The sequence below is a fragment of the Lithobates pipiens genome, unplaced genomic scaffold (assembly GCF_037356315.1).
Source record: "Lithobates pipiens isolate NorthernLeopardFrog02 unplaced genomic scaffold, aLitPip1_a1.2 Scaffold_13, whole genome shotgun sequence".
Lineage (NCBI taxonomy): Eukaryota > Metazoa > Chordata > Amphibia > Anura > Ranidae > Lithobates > Lithobates pipiens.
The window spans coordinates 189,184,273-189,200,363 of record NW_027507718.1 but is presented as its reverse complement, the minus strand read 5'-3'; the positions used below and the strand labels follow the sequence as shown (position 1 = coordinate 189,200,363).

Sequence of the window (16,091 nt, the reverse complement as noted above, 5' to 3'; positions counted from 1 at the left end):
TGAATCTGTCACAAACACTGAAAATTTCAGAGCAAAGGAATTCTTATGCCACGTACACATTGTCGGATTTTCCGACAGGAAATGTTGGATGTGAGTTTGTTGTCGGAAAGTCAGACTGTGTGTATGCTCCATTGAACATTTGCTGTCGGACTTTCCTGCCAACAGATGTTTGATATTAGGCTCTCAAATTTTACGCCAACACAAGTTCGACGCACAAAACGCTTACACAAGTCTGACGCACCAAAGTTCACACATGCTCAGAATCAAGCAGAAGGCTCTGCACTGGCTATTGAACTTCCTTTTTCTCAGCTTGTTGTACATCTTTTACATCACCACACTCCCACGTTCGTAATTGTTGGCCAACATTTGTGTGACCATGTGTGTGCAAGACAAGTTTGAGACAACATCCTTCGAACAAAAATCCACGTTTCTGTTGTCGGAAAGTCACATCATGTGTACGGGGCATAACGGTGTCTAAGATACTCTTAATGAATTACCCTATAATGTATTAAAAGGAACATTGTTTAATGTGTTATGGACTAAAATATAAAAATATTTTATATGCCGTTTATGAATTGATTTCATATGGCCCTGACTGTCCTTGGTTGGACCTGGTTGTATACAATTTGACATAAATTATGGGAGTTGCCCTGATAATAATTATGTGTGTAAAATACTGCAGTGAACATAGGGTGGCACTATAAATAGGGGGTATGTGCAACCTTAAAGTACATTTTGACAAAATACCTAATAAATGAAGCCTGCATTTACTTACCTTTCCAGTGGCCCTACTTACCTTTCCGGTGGCCCTACCTACACTGCTCACCTAGAAGCTGTAAACATTGGTTGAGTCTGGATCTGGATCTGACAGTATCTTCCTCTGCACATCTCCTCCAGCACACTTGAGATCACCTGCTTCACTTCACTGTCCAAATCTAGGTTTCTGTCACAGTTAGCACATGGCTAGGCCTCACTCTGAATAAGTCCTAACATTTTCCTAGTAGCAACCATTTTAGATGAAAACGATAGTTGTGCTAATTGATCCTTGGTTAACTACTGCTCCCAGCACGTTTGATGCAAGTCCTGCTAACCCTCCTGGCTGCAGTGACTTAAAGGGGTTGTAAAGGTAAATTTTTTATTTTCTACATAGGTTCCTTTAAGGTAGTGCATTGTTGGTTCACTTATCTTTTCCTTTGATTTCCCTTCTAAATGTTTTTTTTCTTTGTTTTCTTTGTCTGAATTTCTCACTTCCTGTTCCTCCTCAGTAAGCTGTTCAGTAAGCTGTTCTGGCTGACTAACCACCAGCTCGGATGATGGTGAGAAGTTTACTGAGGAGAAACAGGAAGTGAGATATTCAGACAAAGCAAAAAAACATTTAGAAGGGAAATCAAAGGAAAAGGTAAGTTAACCAACAATGCACTAGCTTAGAGGAACCTATGTAGAAAATAAAAAAATTACCTTTACAACCCCTTTAACTTCAACAACACCACAGTTTCCCCCTCTGACTCCACATGCAATCCTGGCATGTCTCCCAGAGCTTCTCACTGTGCTTCTCACTCACCGACCCTGACATGGATCCCTCCTGAACGACTTGTCCAGCAGTGCTCCCAACTGTCCTACTCCTACTCCTGTTCCAGGACACCTCTCAATGACCATGTAAAGAGAGGCTCACTCTCAGCTCCCGAGCTCCAGGCCTAAGTTCACCCCCCCCCCCCCCCCCAGAAAGGGGGTTCCCTTAGACCGCAACAGTCTAACATGCCATCATTCAGTTCTTTCACCTGACAACTCCTCCCACAGCAGGCTGACCATGGGTACATATAGGAGGCCTCTCACATATACTCCATGTCACTCCAGCTCTCTGCCCTGCCTCTTTTCTAGAACCTTTTGAAAACCAGAGGAGGCGCCTAAGAGCTGAAGCACACGTCAGTCACCTTCTGCTACACTAACCACTCCCCTGCCCCCAGATCAAAACAAACAGGCCTAGCTCACAGCGTAGTCCTGCCTAAATTTACCTGCGCTGACAGTACAAAAACAACCCACTACTCTAGCATCTACCTACCTAAGGTAGAGGGTGCCACACTGAATTACATGGTGTTCATACTCAGTCACTATGGGATTTGTTTTCTTTGAGCTCCTGTTCTCTGTTCCTCCCTTCTGTCCGTGTCCCCACTGCAGCTAAGGATTCTGCAGAGCAACTGTTGGCAGCTAGTGCACATGCTCAGTCTTCAGTATATTTCTTAAACTTTGTTCATTTCCTTCTTGATCACACCTGAGCAGCCCATGTGCCTACAGAGTGGGTATGGGTGTAGACATAGTGGTAAATGACAGCCCACTCCCTCCCTCCCTCCTCCATGCCCACTAAACAGCTAAACACAATGGGGATGGAATATTACATCTTGATGATTGAGGCTTTACCTCCTTCTTATTCTAATACACACAATAGACGCAAGCTGGAGGGGTGTGACACAGCCTGTGATTGACAGAAATCCTCCCACGCCATGCTATTGTCAAAAATAATAAATATTTGATTTCAAATATATAGGTGTGCGACAATTTAAAACAGTTTATTGATATTAATTATTTGTTTTTACTCCATATTCCAAAGGCTGTGTTTTTTTAATATGTGACCAGCAGCAGAGGAATAGTCACTAGAAGCTCCTCCTGCCACTGTCTCCTGGCAGACAGGCTGGCAAAGAGCAGGGTCACACAACAGACGTATATCAATAAGTGAAACAGGTACTTAGATGCTTTTTAATTAAAATAATTACAGTGCCATTGTCCATATACAGAAAGTGAAGGGATGCTGTAAATTAAACAGTGTGCGATTAGTATCACTTTAAATTCCGGAGATAGTGTTTTTGCAGCATTAGGCTTCTAACCCAAGAGAACCTGTGATCCCACATACTGTACATCTGTGGCCATGGCAAAAAATTGCATCATATTTGGTTTAATACTAGAAAAACTATGGTTGTGGACTATTAAACTGGTGGCAGAGGAGTGGGGGGGTGAAAATAGGCAGTTGATTCGTGTTTTAACTGCTCCGTGATGTCCCATCTGCATGTTAACAATGACGGTGGACATATCTGTACAAATTGTTGTGGTAAACACTGTACCTAATGCTGGGTACACACGGGCCAAAAATTGGTTTCATCAGGAACCGTCCAACATTTGCTCAGTGTGTATGCGCTGTTCAGTGTATTCTGGTGGGGGGATAGTTCCTCTGTCAGAATATAATAGCACAGCAGGGAAGATCGCTGCACCAATATTGCTTGTGTTATTATGGTGATCTCTCAGGTTTTTCTTTTGTTCAGCCTGCTGGGGAGAACAAAAAAAGTGTAGAAGTGTATACCAGGCTTAATACAGCACAAAGAACCGTGTATTTCCTTGCATAGTCACTGATCATCTGTGAGATACACTCCTTGGAGAAGACTGTAGACTTTCAGGATTATACACCCTCCCTAAAATGGGTAGGTAGAAATACCCACTGGGGGTAAGTATTGCATAGAACAAGGAATATAGGGTGCATTATGATTCTAAAACATTTGTATTGTAATTAGCAAAAATATGGATTGATTAAAAGAAAGCATTCTCAATTCTTCTAAACAGGGGAGCCACGTCTGCTGTTTTCAGATGCGAGGAGAAAGGGACACAAAAACCTTATGCTGCAAAAATTATTAAAAAGACTGTAAGTATGCATGCATATAACATCATTAATTATACATGTATCAGTATTTGTACATGTTTGTAGTATGATTTGTTATGCACTAACACCATCTTCATGAATTACCGTATTTATTGACGTATAACACGCGCCGGTGTATAACACGCACCCCAATTTAAGAGGGAAGTTTCAGGGGAAAAAAAACTTTTTTTAAAATAAACCACTTTGAAGTAAAATATGGTCAGTGAGAATCAATGCAACCTGATTAGTGGCCATCTGCAGCCTCAATGCAGCCTAATCTGTGCCCATCTACAGCTTCAGTGCAGCCTGATCTGTGCCCATCTGCAGCTTGTTCTGTACCCATCTGCAGCCTGATCTGTGCCCATCCCCCCATTAAAGCAGCTCACCATCTCTCATAGGAAATCACCAAGCCGTCGTCTGTTTACTCGGCTCTCAGTCGGCAGTCACATACACAGTCCTGCCTCTGCCATCGGCATTGGACCAGCTTTGCGTATAACACGCACCCGTGATTTTCCCTCTATTTTCAGGGGGGAAAAGTGTGTGTTATACGCCAATAAATACGGTATCTACATCAGTGGTGCCCAATTGTCACGATGGGGGGGCCTTAAGTGTGATCCCCAATGACGCCAAGGGACCACACATAATATTTTGTGACTGTAACCCTACACAACACTTCCAGGGACTGTAGACTTGCAATAGATGATGAGCAAAGACTGCAGACATGCCTACAGCAGATAGTCATAGTCAGAGAGGGCAACATGATGTAGGAGTTGCTGAAAACTGTGGATATGCTCAGATTGGAGACACATTACATGAGACTGCTAAAGATCCATATTTGTGCTCCCTAAGGCCCTCTTAAAGCAGAGTTGGCGTGTCTTCGACTATCCCTGTTTGCCTGTGATCCTGACCTTTTGGCATGTCCCCGACTATTCTTGTCTGCTTGTGGCCCCGACCTTGGCTTTGTCCCTCACCATCCCTATCCTCCTGTTGCCTACTGTGGGTGTGAGCTGGGGGACCCTGGGGGTCGCGACCTGGAGCCAGTTGCAGCCAAGTCCATCCTCACCACTAGAGGCGATGGTGAACACCTGCTGGCTCTTAGACTCTGCACCCCAGGGAATCTTACGCTCTAACCCCAGTGGGATCTGTCCCCCGTCTGCAGCAGTCAGCCGTAGGGTCCACAACCTTGCGGTGCACTCCTGATCCCTACGGTGTGCATCTGTCACCTCGCCTCAAGGTGACCTGACATCCATGTTCCGAGCTCCAATTTCTGAGTTCTTTGTTCCAAATTCCGTGTTCCGTGTTTCAAATTCTGTGTTCCAAATTCCATGTTCCGTGTTCAGAATTTCCAGTTCCCCTTTTCAAATTCTGTGTTCCAAATTACAAATTCCAAGTTTTGTGTTCCAAATTGCAAATTCCATGTTCCAAACTCTGTGTTTCATATTCTGATTTCCAAATTCCGTGTTCCGAGTTCTAAATTCCGAGTTCTGAGTTCCAAATTCCGAGTTCCGAATTCCAAATTCCGTGTTCTGTGTTCCAAATTGCAAATTCCATGTTCCAAACTCTGTGTTTCATATTCTGATTTCCAAATTCTGTATTCCGAGTTCCAAATTCCAAGTTCCAAATTCCAAAATCCATGTTCTGTGTTCCAAATTGCAAATTCAGTGTTACGTATTCCAAGTTCCAAATTCCGAGCTTCGAATTACAAACTCTGTGTTCCAAATTCCATGTTTGATGTTCCAAATCCCGTGTTCCAAATCCCGTGTTCCAAATCCCGAGTTCCAAATTCCGAGTTCCAAATTCCAAGTTTCGTGTTCCAAATTGCAAATTCCATGTTCGTGTTCCAGATTGCAAATTCCATGTTCGTGTTCCAAATTCCAAATTCCCTGTTCTGATTTTCCAAATTCCGTGTTCCGAATTCCATGTTCCGAATTCCGAGTTCTGTGTTCCAATTTGCAAGTTCCGTGTTCCAAATTCCGTGTTACGTGTTCCAAATTGCAAATTCCAAACTGTTCTATGTTCCAAATTCTGTGTTCCATGCTCCAAATTCCAAGTTCTGTGTTCCAAATTCCGTTTTCCGAATTCCGAGTTCTGATATTCACAGTTCAGGTTTCCAGTTCCGAACTCCAAATTCTGTGTTCCGATGGAAAGGAAAACACAAGCCACTGTCTGCAAATGCTGAACAATAACTGCCAAAGGCCTGCTGCTGGTCCTTGACCACAGGTTAGACAGCAGAGTCCACACACAAGACTGCTTGTAGCATTACAGGCTTGTTAGGACTAGTGATGGACAAACTTCCGAATGCGAACCGCGAACGCGGCCAAAAGTTTGTGAACCGCAAAGTTTGCGGCGGACCCCATTGACTTTAATGGCAGGCAAATCTTAAAAACCTACAGGTCATATTTTCAGCCACAAAATACTTACTAGCTGTGCACACATAGTCCCACAACATGGACACTGACATAACAAAAGTACTAAGTGAATCTGGGATCGACAACAACAAGTATTCTTTTTTTATCTGTGAAATTTTGACAATTCAGGAGCGCATGAAGGCCATGGAGGAGAGGCAAGGTCAGGGCAGGCTATGAAGGGGGTGCAGGAGATGATCAGTGCCACAGTCAAGGCAGCGCAGTCCTGTACCAGTGTCCCAGTGTGCCAACCTGTGCTTGAGCCCCTCCCTCTGCCCGGCCCTTACCCCATTATGCAGGGCTCCACTGCGGTGGTCCGGACGTGCCAGTCCAGTGCTGATCCTCAGCCATGGTGCTGGCACTGCCTGCTGATTGGCTTCTCTGCTGCTATCTCCCTCACTGTCTGAAACCAGCACCGCGATAGAGACTGAGCACTGACATCAGCACCCAGATAGAGAGCACTGACACCAGCACCGAGATAGAGAGCACTAACACCAGCACCAAGATAGAGAGCACTGACACCAGCACTGAGATAGAGAGCACTGACAGCAGCACCGTAATAGAGAGCACTGACACCAGCAAATGATAGAGAGCACTAACACCAGCACCGTGATAGAGAGCACTGACGCCAGCACCGTGATAGAGAGCACTGAGACCACACCAGCACCGAGATAGAGAGCACTGACACCAGCACTGTGATAGAGAGCACTGACACTAGCAATGAGATAGAGAGCACTGACACCAGCACCGTGATAGAGAGCACTGACACCAGCACTGTGATAGAGAGCACTGACACCAGCACCAAGATAGAGAGCACTGACACCAGCACCGTGATAGAGAGCACTGACACCAGCACCATGATAGAGAGCACTGACACCAGCACCGAGATAGAGAGTACTGACACCAGCATCGAGATCTTGTGGGCACCCACGTGACATCACTAGACACGTCATCATCGACGTCACCTTCCCCACTGCTATAATTAGAGATCTCAGAGTAGGCAGCAACACCGGGGACCAACTTCCTCCTTGGGCTGATCTGGGTACTGTCGTCAGACTGCTGAGTGGCGGTTGTTGCTACCTCCTCTTCCTGATCCAATGCCAAGAGTGGCTGCGCATAGGCAATGTCTTGTGATGGATCGGAAAATAATTCCTGTGACTCAAGCGGAGGGTATATGGTGGTGGTGGTGTTGGTGGTAGTGTCTTTGGGGGTGCACACAGCAGAGAGTGAAGAAGAGGGTGCAGATCGAGAGGATGAGGAGGGTGCAGAAGAGTAAGGCTGAGTGAGCCACTCAACCAAGTCTGGTGCGTCCTTTGACGTAATCGAACGCACCTTCTGCAATTTCCCACTTTGGCTCAAGCCTGTTGCTCCTGCCCTACCCCTGCCTCTTCCTCTGCCTGTCATTTTTTAAAGGACCCTGTGACAAAAGTCTTTAGAGAAGAGCAGTATGTATGTGGAAGAAGGTATATAACTCCCTTCTTCAATCTGTCGTTTTGGGGGGCCACTGGTCTATCACACCAGTTATAATACTTTTTTTAAATTGCGTTTGTCACTCTTTGTAGTATCGCTGCAGAACCGCTCAGCAGTCACAATGCTGCACAGTGGAAATGCACTATACTATGCTTTCTATATGTGCAAGTATTTTATACGTGTTTTACACCCCTATATACTGCACACCAAATAGTACACCAATACTAGACATGTGCGGGAGGATCCGAAATACGTATTGCCAAGCGTCCGAATTTTGTACGAAATACGAACTTTTGTTTACGAATCCCCAGGAGGAAGTCAGCACAGGGATGGTGGGAGCCCCTCGTCTAATGAAAATTCGTATTTCGGATAGGAAATTCTTCAACGGAGTTTCGTATTTCGGATAAAAACCAAACTTCCATCAGCATCGACTGTCATATTGAGGTATATTTTTGCCTTTAAATTCATCGTAACGAGCGTTCATACAAGTTAAAGAACCTAACGACAATTCGTATTTCGTACGAATTGAAATTGAATTTCGGACACGAAATACGAAGTACGAATTAATTTTAATACGAACAGAACGAAACAAATTTATTGACGGCACCCATGTCTAACCTATACCAGTCCTTTACCTTAAAAGGACCTTTGTGGACCTAATAGTAGCTAGCTAGTAGCTAGAGAATGGCAGACTGTCCCTGCTCCAAACACCAAACTGTCCCCCCTACACTGAGAAACGACAGCTGCAGAATCGGTCAGCAGCACTGCATGCAGTGCACTATAATATGCTTTCTATATTTGAAAGAAAGTATATTATACATGTACAACCCTATATACTGTACACCTATACCAGTCCTTAAAAGGACCTTTGTGGACCTAGTAGCTAGTGATTTGCAGACTGTCACTCAGTCCCTACACTGATAAAAGACAGCTGCAGAATCGGTCAGCATTCAGCTCAGCAGTCAATAATAATAGGCTTTCTATATTTGAAAGAAAGTATATTATACGTGTACAACCCTATATACTGTACACCTATACCAGTCCTTAAAGCGGGAGTCCGCCGGGAGTTCCGCCGTTTTTTTTTTTAAAAGCCAGCAGCTACAAATACAGCAGCTGCTGACTTTTAAAATAAGGACACTTACCCGCCCAGCGCGCCCGCGATGTCGGCACCCGAAGCCGATCTCTCGATCGTCTCTCGGGTGCTGCTGCCGTCATCTTGGGTATGGGAATCAGGAAGTGGAGCCTTTTGGCTTCATTTCCCGGTTCCCTACTGCGCATGCGCGAGTCGCGCTGCACAATAAGGATGGACCCACTGCCTCTGGGATCTGTGTGTTTCCCAGCAGGCAGCGGGGGACTTTCGGAAAGGGGCGTAGATCTACGCCCCTTTCCGCAGAGAGCTATCCCGGAAGTGGGTGCAGATACCTGTACTGTACAGGTACCTGCACCCCCCTCCCCCCTGAAAGGTGCCAATTGTGGCGCCGGAGGGGGGGAGGATTCCAATGAGCGGAAGGTCCACTTTAGGGTGGACCTCCGCTTTAAAAGGACCTTTGTGGACCTAATAGTAATAGCTAGTGATTAAACTGACTGTCTCTGCTCCACACAGCGTCCTGTCCCTACACTGACAAAAAACAGCTGCAGAATCGGTCAGCAGTGCACTCAGCAATCAGCAGCACAGCAGTCAGCAGCAGTGCACCAGAACCCTATATACTGTACACCTATACCAGTCCTTAAAAGGACTTTTGTGGACCTAATAGCTAGTGATTTGTGTCACTACAGTCTGTCCCTGCTCCATACAGAAACCTCTCCCTACACTGACAAAAGACAGAATGTAAAATGGCCGCCAGATCAGGTCTATATATAAGGTAGGGGGAATGTCCAATTGTCCATGTGCTGAAATGTCTCAATTGGCTGTCCTGTACCCCATGATGGATGTGTCATCATGGGTCAAAGTTCTTTCACAATGTAAACGCATATGTCCGCCGCGCGAACAGCGCCAGAAGTCCGCCGGTTTGGCGAATCGCGAACATGCAAAATTTGACGTGAACCAACCGCCGGGCGAACCGCAAGGCCATCCCTAGTTGGGACATCTGGAGATACAGTATAAGTTCAAAAAGATATAAGGTCAAAAAGAAACACTGCAACTCTGTTATGATCACACCACCACTGCTAAAACAATTCTTAACAAAACAGAGATTACAGTAAACCTGTAATAATAAATTGAAGAATGTTCTTACATCAATGCTGGTACCAGAAAAGTATCCCAGGAGCCAATTGATATACAAATTGTTTACTAGTGGGAGAATTGGCACAACCCATAATTCCCATTTATTAATGCCCCTTCACTTCTAAAGAGGATGGTCAGGCTCGAATAAAATTGTACGGTGGATTCTCTAGGCCCCATTGTGTCAGCAATGGGTTTTAGGGAGGTGCAGGCCAACCTTCTGTACTATCAGCAGCCCTGGATATAGCAGGGTTTCCAGAGTGTCTCTGGTTGGAACTACAGTCTGTTTCTAGTCATTTTGTGCTAACTTCTCTCCCCAAAAAATATCCTAACAGCATACTGTGCATTCTATAGCCTACAGCGGAGGCAGAGCAAGAAATTTACTATTTTCTTTTACAGCAGTCAGTAGTGTTTATAATAATAGTGCAATACTTCTTTAAAAGTGTATAATCATTATTTACAGGCTCAAATGCCCACAGTTGGGTGGGCAGAATTTCTAAAGAAAAAACATAATTGCTGAAGTGACAGCTTATGTCTTTACATACATAGATACATATATACATGCTGCACTGACGTTTAACTGTGGTGACTGCTTTGAGAATTGTATGTTGTGAATTGTGCATCAAAGAGGCGATTATTTGTCTGCGACTTTCAGCCCATTTACCATATTCTAAAATAAAATATAACTGTGCTACCAGAAATTCAAAACACAAAGCCAACATTGACAATAATACAATTGCATAAAACATAAAAACCAAAAAATGTAGCGCTTAAAATAGAAAACACCTTGTGGAGAGAAGTGTTATTATAACACACAAAAAATATAAATGTAATAGATAGCGTAGCCAAGCTACACCAAATAAAGGCAAGTGCACTTAGTATAACTACACAAGTGTGAAAAAGTCTTTGTGACTCGTGACATGAAAAAACTAAAAAAGTTCAAATAATGGATGTACCAAGTGGCCTGGGACTATACCAAGACCCTACATAAGAAAAGACAATAGTCTCTATAATCCTAGATGATCACTTCACGGTAGAGAGTAGTCAGGATCTGTTGCAATGCCACACGTCAAAATACCCCAGAGGTGAAGACAGCAGCTGGATGTCACCCTTCATACAGATACCACGTTATAAACAGGAAAGGTAATGGATACGCTTACCCGAAGGTTTGGACCCACGCACCTTGGTGGTGAGTCATTCAGACATCAAATTGCGATAGACAGCAATTCCTCCATCCAGGTGATGTAAACCTCAGCTATGCCAATACACCATCCAATCTCGGGGTATCCAATCCGGGACTTTTTTTCGGCTCCAAGGTGGTAAAAAGGACAATCACACCCCCAATAGGCTTAAAAAATGCAAACAGAAAAAGAGGGGAAAAAACAAAAAGCCTCAGTTGAAGCAAGTTTATTGCAAAACATGTCGGGTACATAGCCTGCAGACTTTCTATGCTTTTTTTTTATTGATATCTGTATTTTTGTACCCTTCTTCATTGAGGGTTTGTACATACATGTATCTTGTTTTTTTAAATTTGTTTTAATAAAACATTTCCTATCGGATTAATCTGCTCTATGAAGAGGCTTTTTGTTTTTTTCCCTCTTTTTCTGTTTGCATTTTTTAAGCCTATTGGGGGTGTGATTGTCCTTTTTACCACCTTGGAACCAAAAAAAACGTCCCGGATTGGATACCCCGAGATTGGATGGTGTATTGGCATAGCTGAGGTTTACATCACCTGGATGGAGGAATTGCTGTCTATCGCAATTTGATGTCTGAATGACTCACCACCAAGGTGCGTGGGTCCACACCTTCAGGTAAGCATATCCATTACCTTTCCTGTTTATAACGTGGTATCTGTATGAAGGGTGACATCCAGCTGCTGTCTTCACCTCTGGGGTATTTTGACGTGTGGCATTGCAACAGATCCTGGCTACTCTTGAAATGGATATTTTGATGATAGGCAACTTCTATCCTCATATTGATTAGTGGTTCCAAATTAATAACTACTGCAGTAGGGAACAGACACAAAAGATACGCTCAGCATCTTTCCAAATAACCGTTCTCCTTTATTATGACGCATTTGAAGGCTTTTATACACATGATTACGTAGGTATCACATTAATATTACAATTGTACGTTTATAGTAACAAGGGGCGTTACATAGGCAGGCTAATTCTAAATGGAACTCGAAAGAATGCAAAACATGTACTGAAAACATTGTTAGTGCCGTGTGCACAGTGAGGGCATTGTGCAATACATATAAAATAGAATACAATTATATACAGAACCTACAAATTTCCATTACAGTCTCCTCTCTTTTGATCAATATTTTGATCACTAACCATACCTGCTATTACCTTTAACCTGGAACCTCTACACGCTTAGGTGGAGGTAGTCCTGGCCAAAGAGGCAAAAACTCCATTGTGGAGAAAATAATAGCTGAGCAGCTTTTTTCATTACAAAATGACTTTTCATTGTGAAAAACAAAGACATATTTACAGAGTACTGGCTGTACACTCCTGTGGCCAGAATGGCCTTCTAGCTTAATTGTTGGTATGCTGACTTATCAGCATATGTAAACACAGACAATTCTACATAAAATGGAAGAGGTACAAAAGACAAATATGACTTCAACATGACTAAACTACTTTTCAAATATATATATCCCTTACAATTAAAGTAATTGAATCAAAAAGTACCCTAAACTGTGATCGCAAGAGGGAAACAAATCAAACACAGAGATTTCTTTCATTTAGTCATAGTACAGTGTCTGGTGTGGATCCAGGTGACTTTTCCTTCAAGTTTTGCAAAACTGTACATGAAATAGATGCTGTATTGAGTCTCCAAACATTTCCTTATATATAAATGTCTCTTAACAATCCACAAGTCAACTGGCTTTAGTTTTAGATCCTTCCAAACTTTTAGGATCTGGAATTGGGGAGAAAACACATAAATGAGTTTGTCAAAAACCTTAAAAAATCAGCAACATTCTCTGTGAGATCCGAATGGAGGACTTCAGCTGCTGAGACAAAATATAAGCAAGTGAGTAACACACTCCCAAACCAAATCCCATAGGGAAAGAGTCCAACATCCCCCTACGGGCTTGATAAAATATAATAAAACATTCAGGCAAAAGTTTTCTAGTTTCTTACTCTACTTTGTCTGCTAAATTGTAGACAGCAGGGGTGTAAAAATAAAACCTCAAAACTTCTAATAAGGACTCTCCTATAAAAATGATTTCCTCTGTTACTCTCTGTAGATTCTGCACTCTGTACTTACAAACTACTTCTGATAACACTTTTTTACTGTGGCCTTTGCAGTAGCATTTGCCACTGGGCATCCAGAAAACATGTCCATACAAACAAAATACATACTCGTAAGATCCTGACTTGGGCATCTGGATATATCTTTTTGTTATCTCTGGAAGGGATGTTCAGCTTTTGGTAACACCTTTGGTAACAGGTAAAACAAGAAGTGGTATGTTATAAAAACAACTGTGTTGAACCCTGGCTCTATCCCATGCTCATTTACTAAGGCAGCCATAACTGCTTGTGACTGATGACACGGTCCACGTGTCAAGCTGAAGGGAAAAGAGTGTCTGGCAAACATAAATGATCACCTTTTCCAAAGTCTTGTTTCTTAAGAAGTTGTCCTCTGTGGACCACTTGTGCTTCTCGTTCTGGGGTCCTTAAAGTTGAATTATTAATCCCAGCTATACTGGGCCAGAACTAGGGTGGAATCTGTGAGTTGCACAGATCCAGCAAGTGTCCGGGGCTGTAAATGCAGCATCCTTAGAGTCGCCTGGTCTGCTTCCATATGTGAGTTTTACTGTTAGAATGGCTACCTCAGCAAGAACCTGGAAGGCTGAAAACAGCCGATAAAATTAACTTGGCATGCTTGATTGGTTTACCCGCCGAAGTAAAAACAAACTTCTGGCCCTTCAAATGGAACCAAAAGCTCTCTATATCTCGACTATCTATATAAATATATACTCTTTTTATAGCTCACGGGCTTTACTTAAACATTATTGCAGCTGTATTCAAATTAACAACCTCATCTTAATCTTTTTTTTCTTTCCACTCAATAAAAGTAAAATTACAAAATTGTTATCTTAATCTAAACTAATTCCATTTTTACCAATTTCCCCATTAAGCTGGATTTCATTTCCAACCAAAGGTTGTCTAAACCAGTTTCAATATATCTATATTTATTAATAAAATTGTTAAACTCATATTAGAAATTAATACTCATATGATAATTTCAATATCACACACTAATATATATGCACAGATAAATGTCCTTAAAGGGGGACATATTACTTAATTTTACTCAATTTCTCTCTTTTTTTTTTTAATGCACTGTTTCCACTATCACAGGATATTAAATTTGTGTAAGACACGGTTAATTTGTAACCTTTATTTTACCATGTTTGGAAAACAGATTCAAAGATAATTGTGATCACATTGTTTATCATTAGAGTCGTTAACCCGGCACATTTTGTTATAAATGTTTTGTCTAAAAAACTGAAATTGGCATGGTGTCCTTCCAGCTTATCACCAATCTCTCATGTCAGCCACATTCTTTCAGGAGAGCACAAAGGAGGGGGCCACATCTGTGTACATGACACAAGCGATAGAACTAAAGGTTCCAGCATTCACAAACATACTCAAATATATCTCTAAAATCGCTTACATTATTCCCATTTGTACACAACACATGCCTATCATTCTCTCACTTTCTTTTAACGCTTTTTAATACTTTCTTGCTTAAATTTCTGCTTTCTTTATTTTGTTCTGATATCCTTTGCATCCAATGTATTGTAATTCCATACTTCACATACTGTACCTTCTATGATCCGACGGGCAGCCATAGTGCTAATCCCATCTTCCCTCTCTGACAACATATTAAGCATTCTGTTTTAACTCTCATTACTGTTTCTTGACTTTACTAGATGTAGTGCCTGACCCCAAATTCATCCCACAACTTAACATCAAAAGTTCCTTTCAGTCTAGTGTTAATGTCACTCTTGAACCATCCTGTTCACATAAATAGCTGTTTCTCTAGCTGTATACTCTGCATGATTCTTTGTCCCTATGGACTTTGGTGGTAACCCAGTTACCCTTTGTGGATCCCTGTCCACTTTAACCATTAATCTAGGGGCTCAGTATAGGCGGAACCGCACCTTCGGTTCATATATAGCGCTCCTCTTGCGCTGGGCATTTTTGAGGGTCTCTTACCCTTCATTCCCTTACTTAATTTAATGCCCATAATGACTGGCCAGTCTTCTCTACGTGTGCCTATACCCTTTTGCCTCTAAACTACTTTAACTAGCAGATGTACTACATATACCTGTGAACAGCACTATTCTTCCCTTTCTCTATAACACTCTGATGGACAGTAGACAGTGACAACATAACATATAACCACCAATCAATACAGTTCGATTAAGGGGCCCATTACACTCTCTACCGTGAAGTGATCATCTAGGATTATAGAGACTATTGTCTTTTCTTATGTAGGGTCTTGGTATAGTCCCAGGCCACTTGGTACATCCATTATTTGAACTTTTTTAGTTTTTTCATGTCACGAGTCACAAAGACTTTTTCACACTTGTGTAGTTATACTAAGTGTACTTGCCTTTATTTGGTGTAGCTTGGCTACGCTATCTATTACATTTATATTTTTTGTGTGTTATAATAACACTTCTCTCCACAAGGTGTTTTCTATTTTAAGCGCTACATTTTTTGGTTTTTACATTTACCATAATCCCCTGGAATAAGCTATCCCAAATCTCTCAATTTTACAGAGAAGCAATACTTATTGGTGGTGTATGAGAAAAATATAATGATCAGTGAATTGTTTTTGCTACTAAATTCTCATAAATGAAGGCAGAATAGAAGTAGTGCTGATTGAGCTTTCTACCCATAAGCATACTTGGGCATTCACTGGCGTGAGCTAAACATCTATCCATTTTTTAGTGCATTTTCAGTTTTGCAGAAACACACTACAGTCCATTAACATGGTTTCCTATGGATGTATTCTGTGCATTTTATGGAAAGGGCCAGGGACTTTTTTTCTGGTTCCATAGACTTCAATGGCTCAAAAACGTGTATTGAAAAACGCAAAATGCACATGGAATATGCAAACTGCAACCAGCATAGGTGTGAACCAGGCCTTAGTGTCAATGGTAGCATTGAAGGCAGCACCCAGCTGGACAGGGAACAAACTTTTCATTTGTTAAGAGATTTAGCAGGCAGCAGGTATACAGGTAAAGCAGAGGACCCTACATAGATGGCAAGTAAGATCTGTTTAGTAG

At 42.3% G+C, this 16,091-nt stretch overlaps 1 protein-coding gene across 2 annotated transcripts in view; it reads left to right on the top strand.

Moving 5' to 3' along the window:
• The window catches only part of LOC143974525 (calcium/calmodulin-dependent protein kinase type IV-like), an 81,173-nt gene that overhangs the window by 22,721 nt on the left and 42,361 nt on the right, over window positions 1-16,091 (top strand). For both annotated transcript variants that reach the window (XM_077476026.1, XM_077476025.1), the window contains exon 3: window positions 3,607-3,685. In XM_077476026.1, coding sequence (XP_077332152.1) covers window positions 3,607-3,685 — 79 coding nt within the window. The remainder of the gene's footprint in view (window positions 1-3,606; window positions 3,686-16,091) is intronic.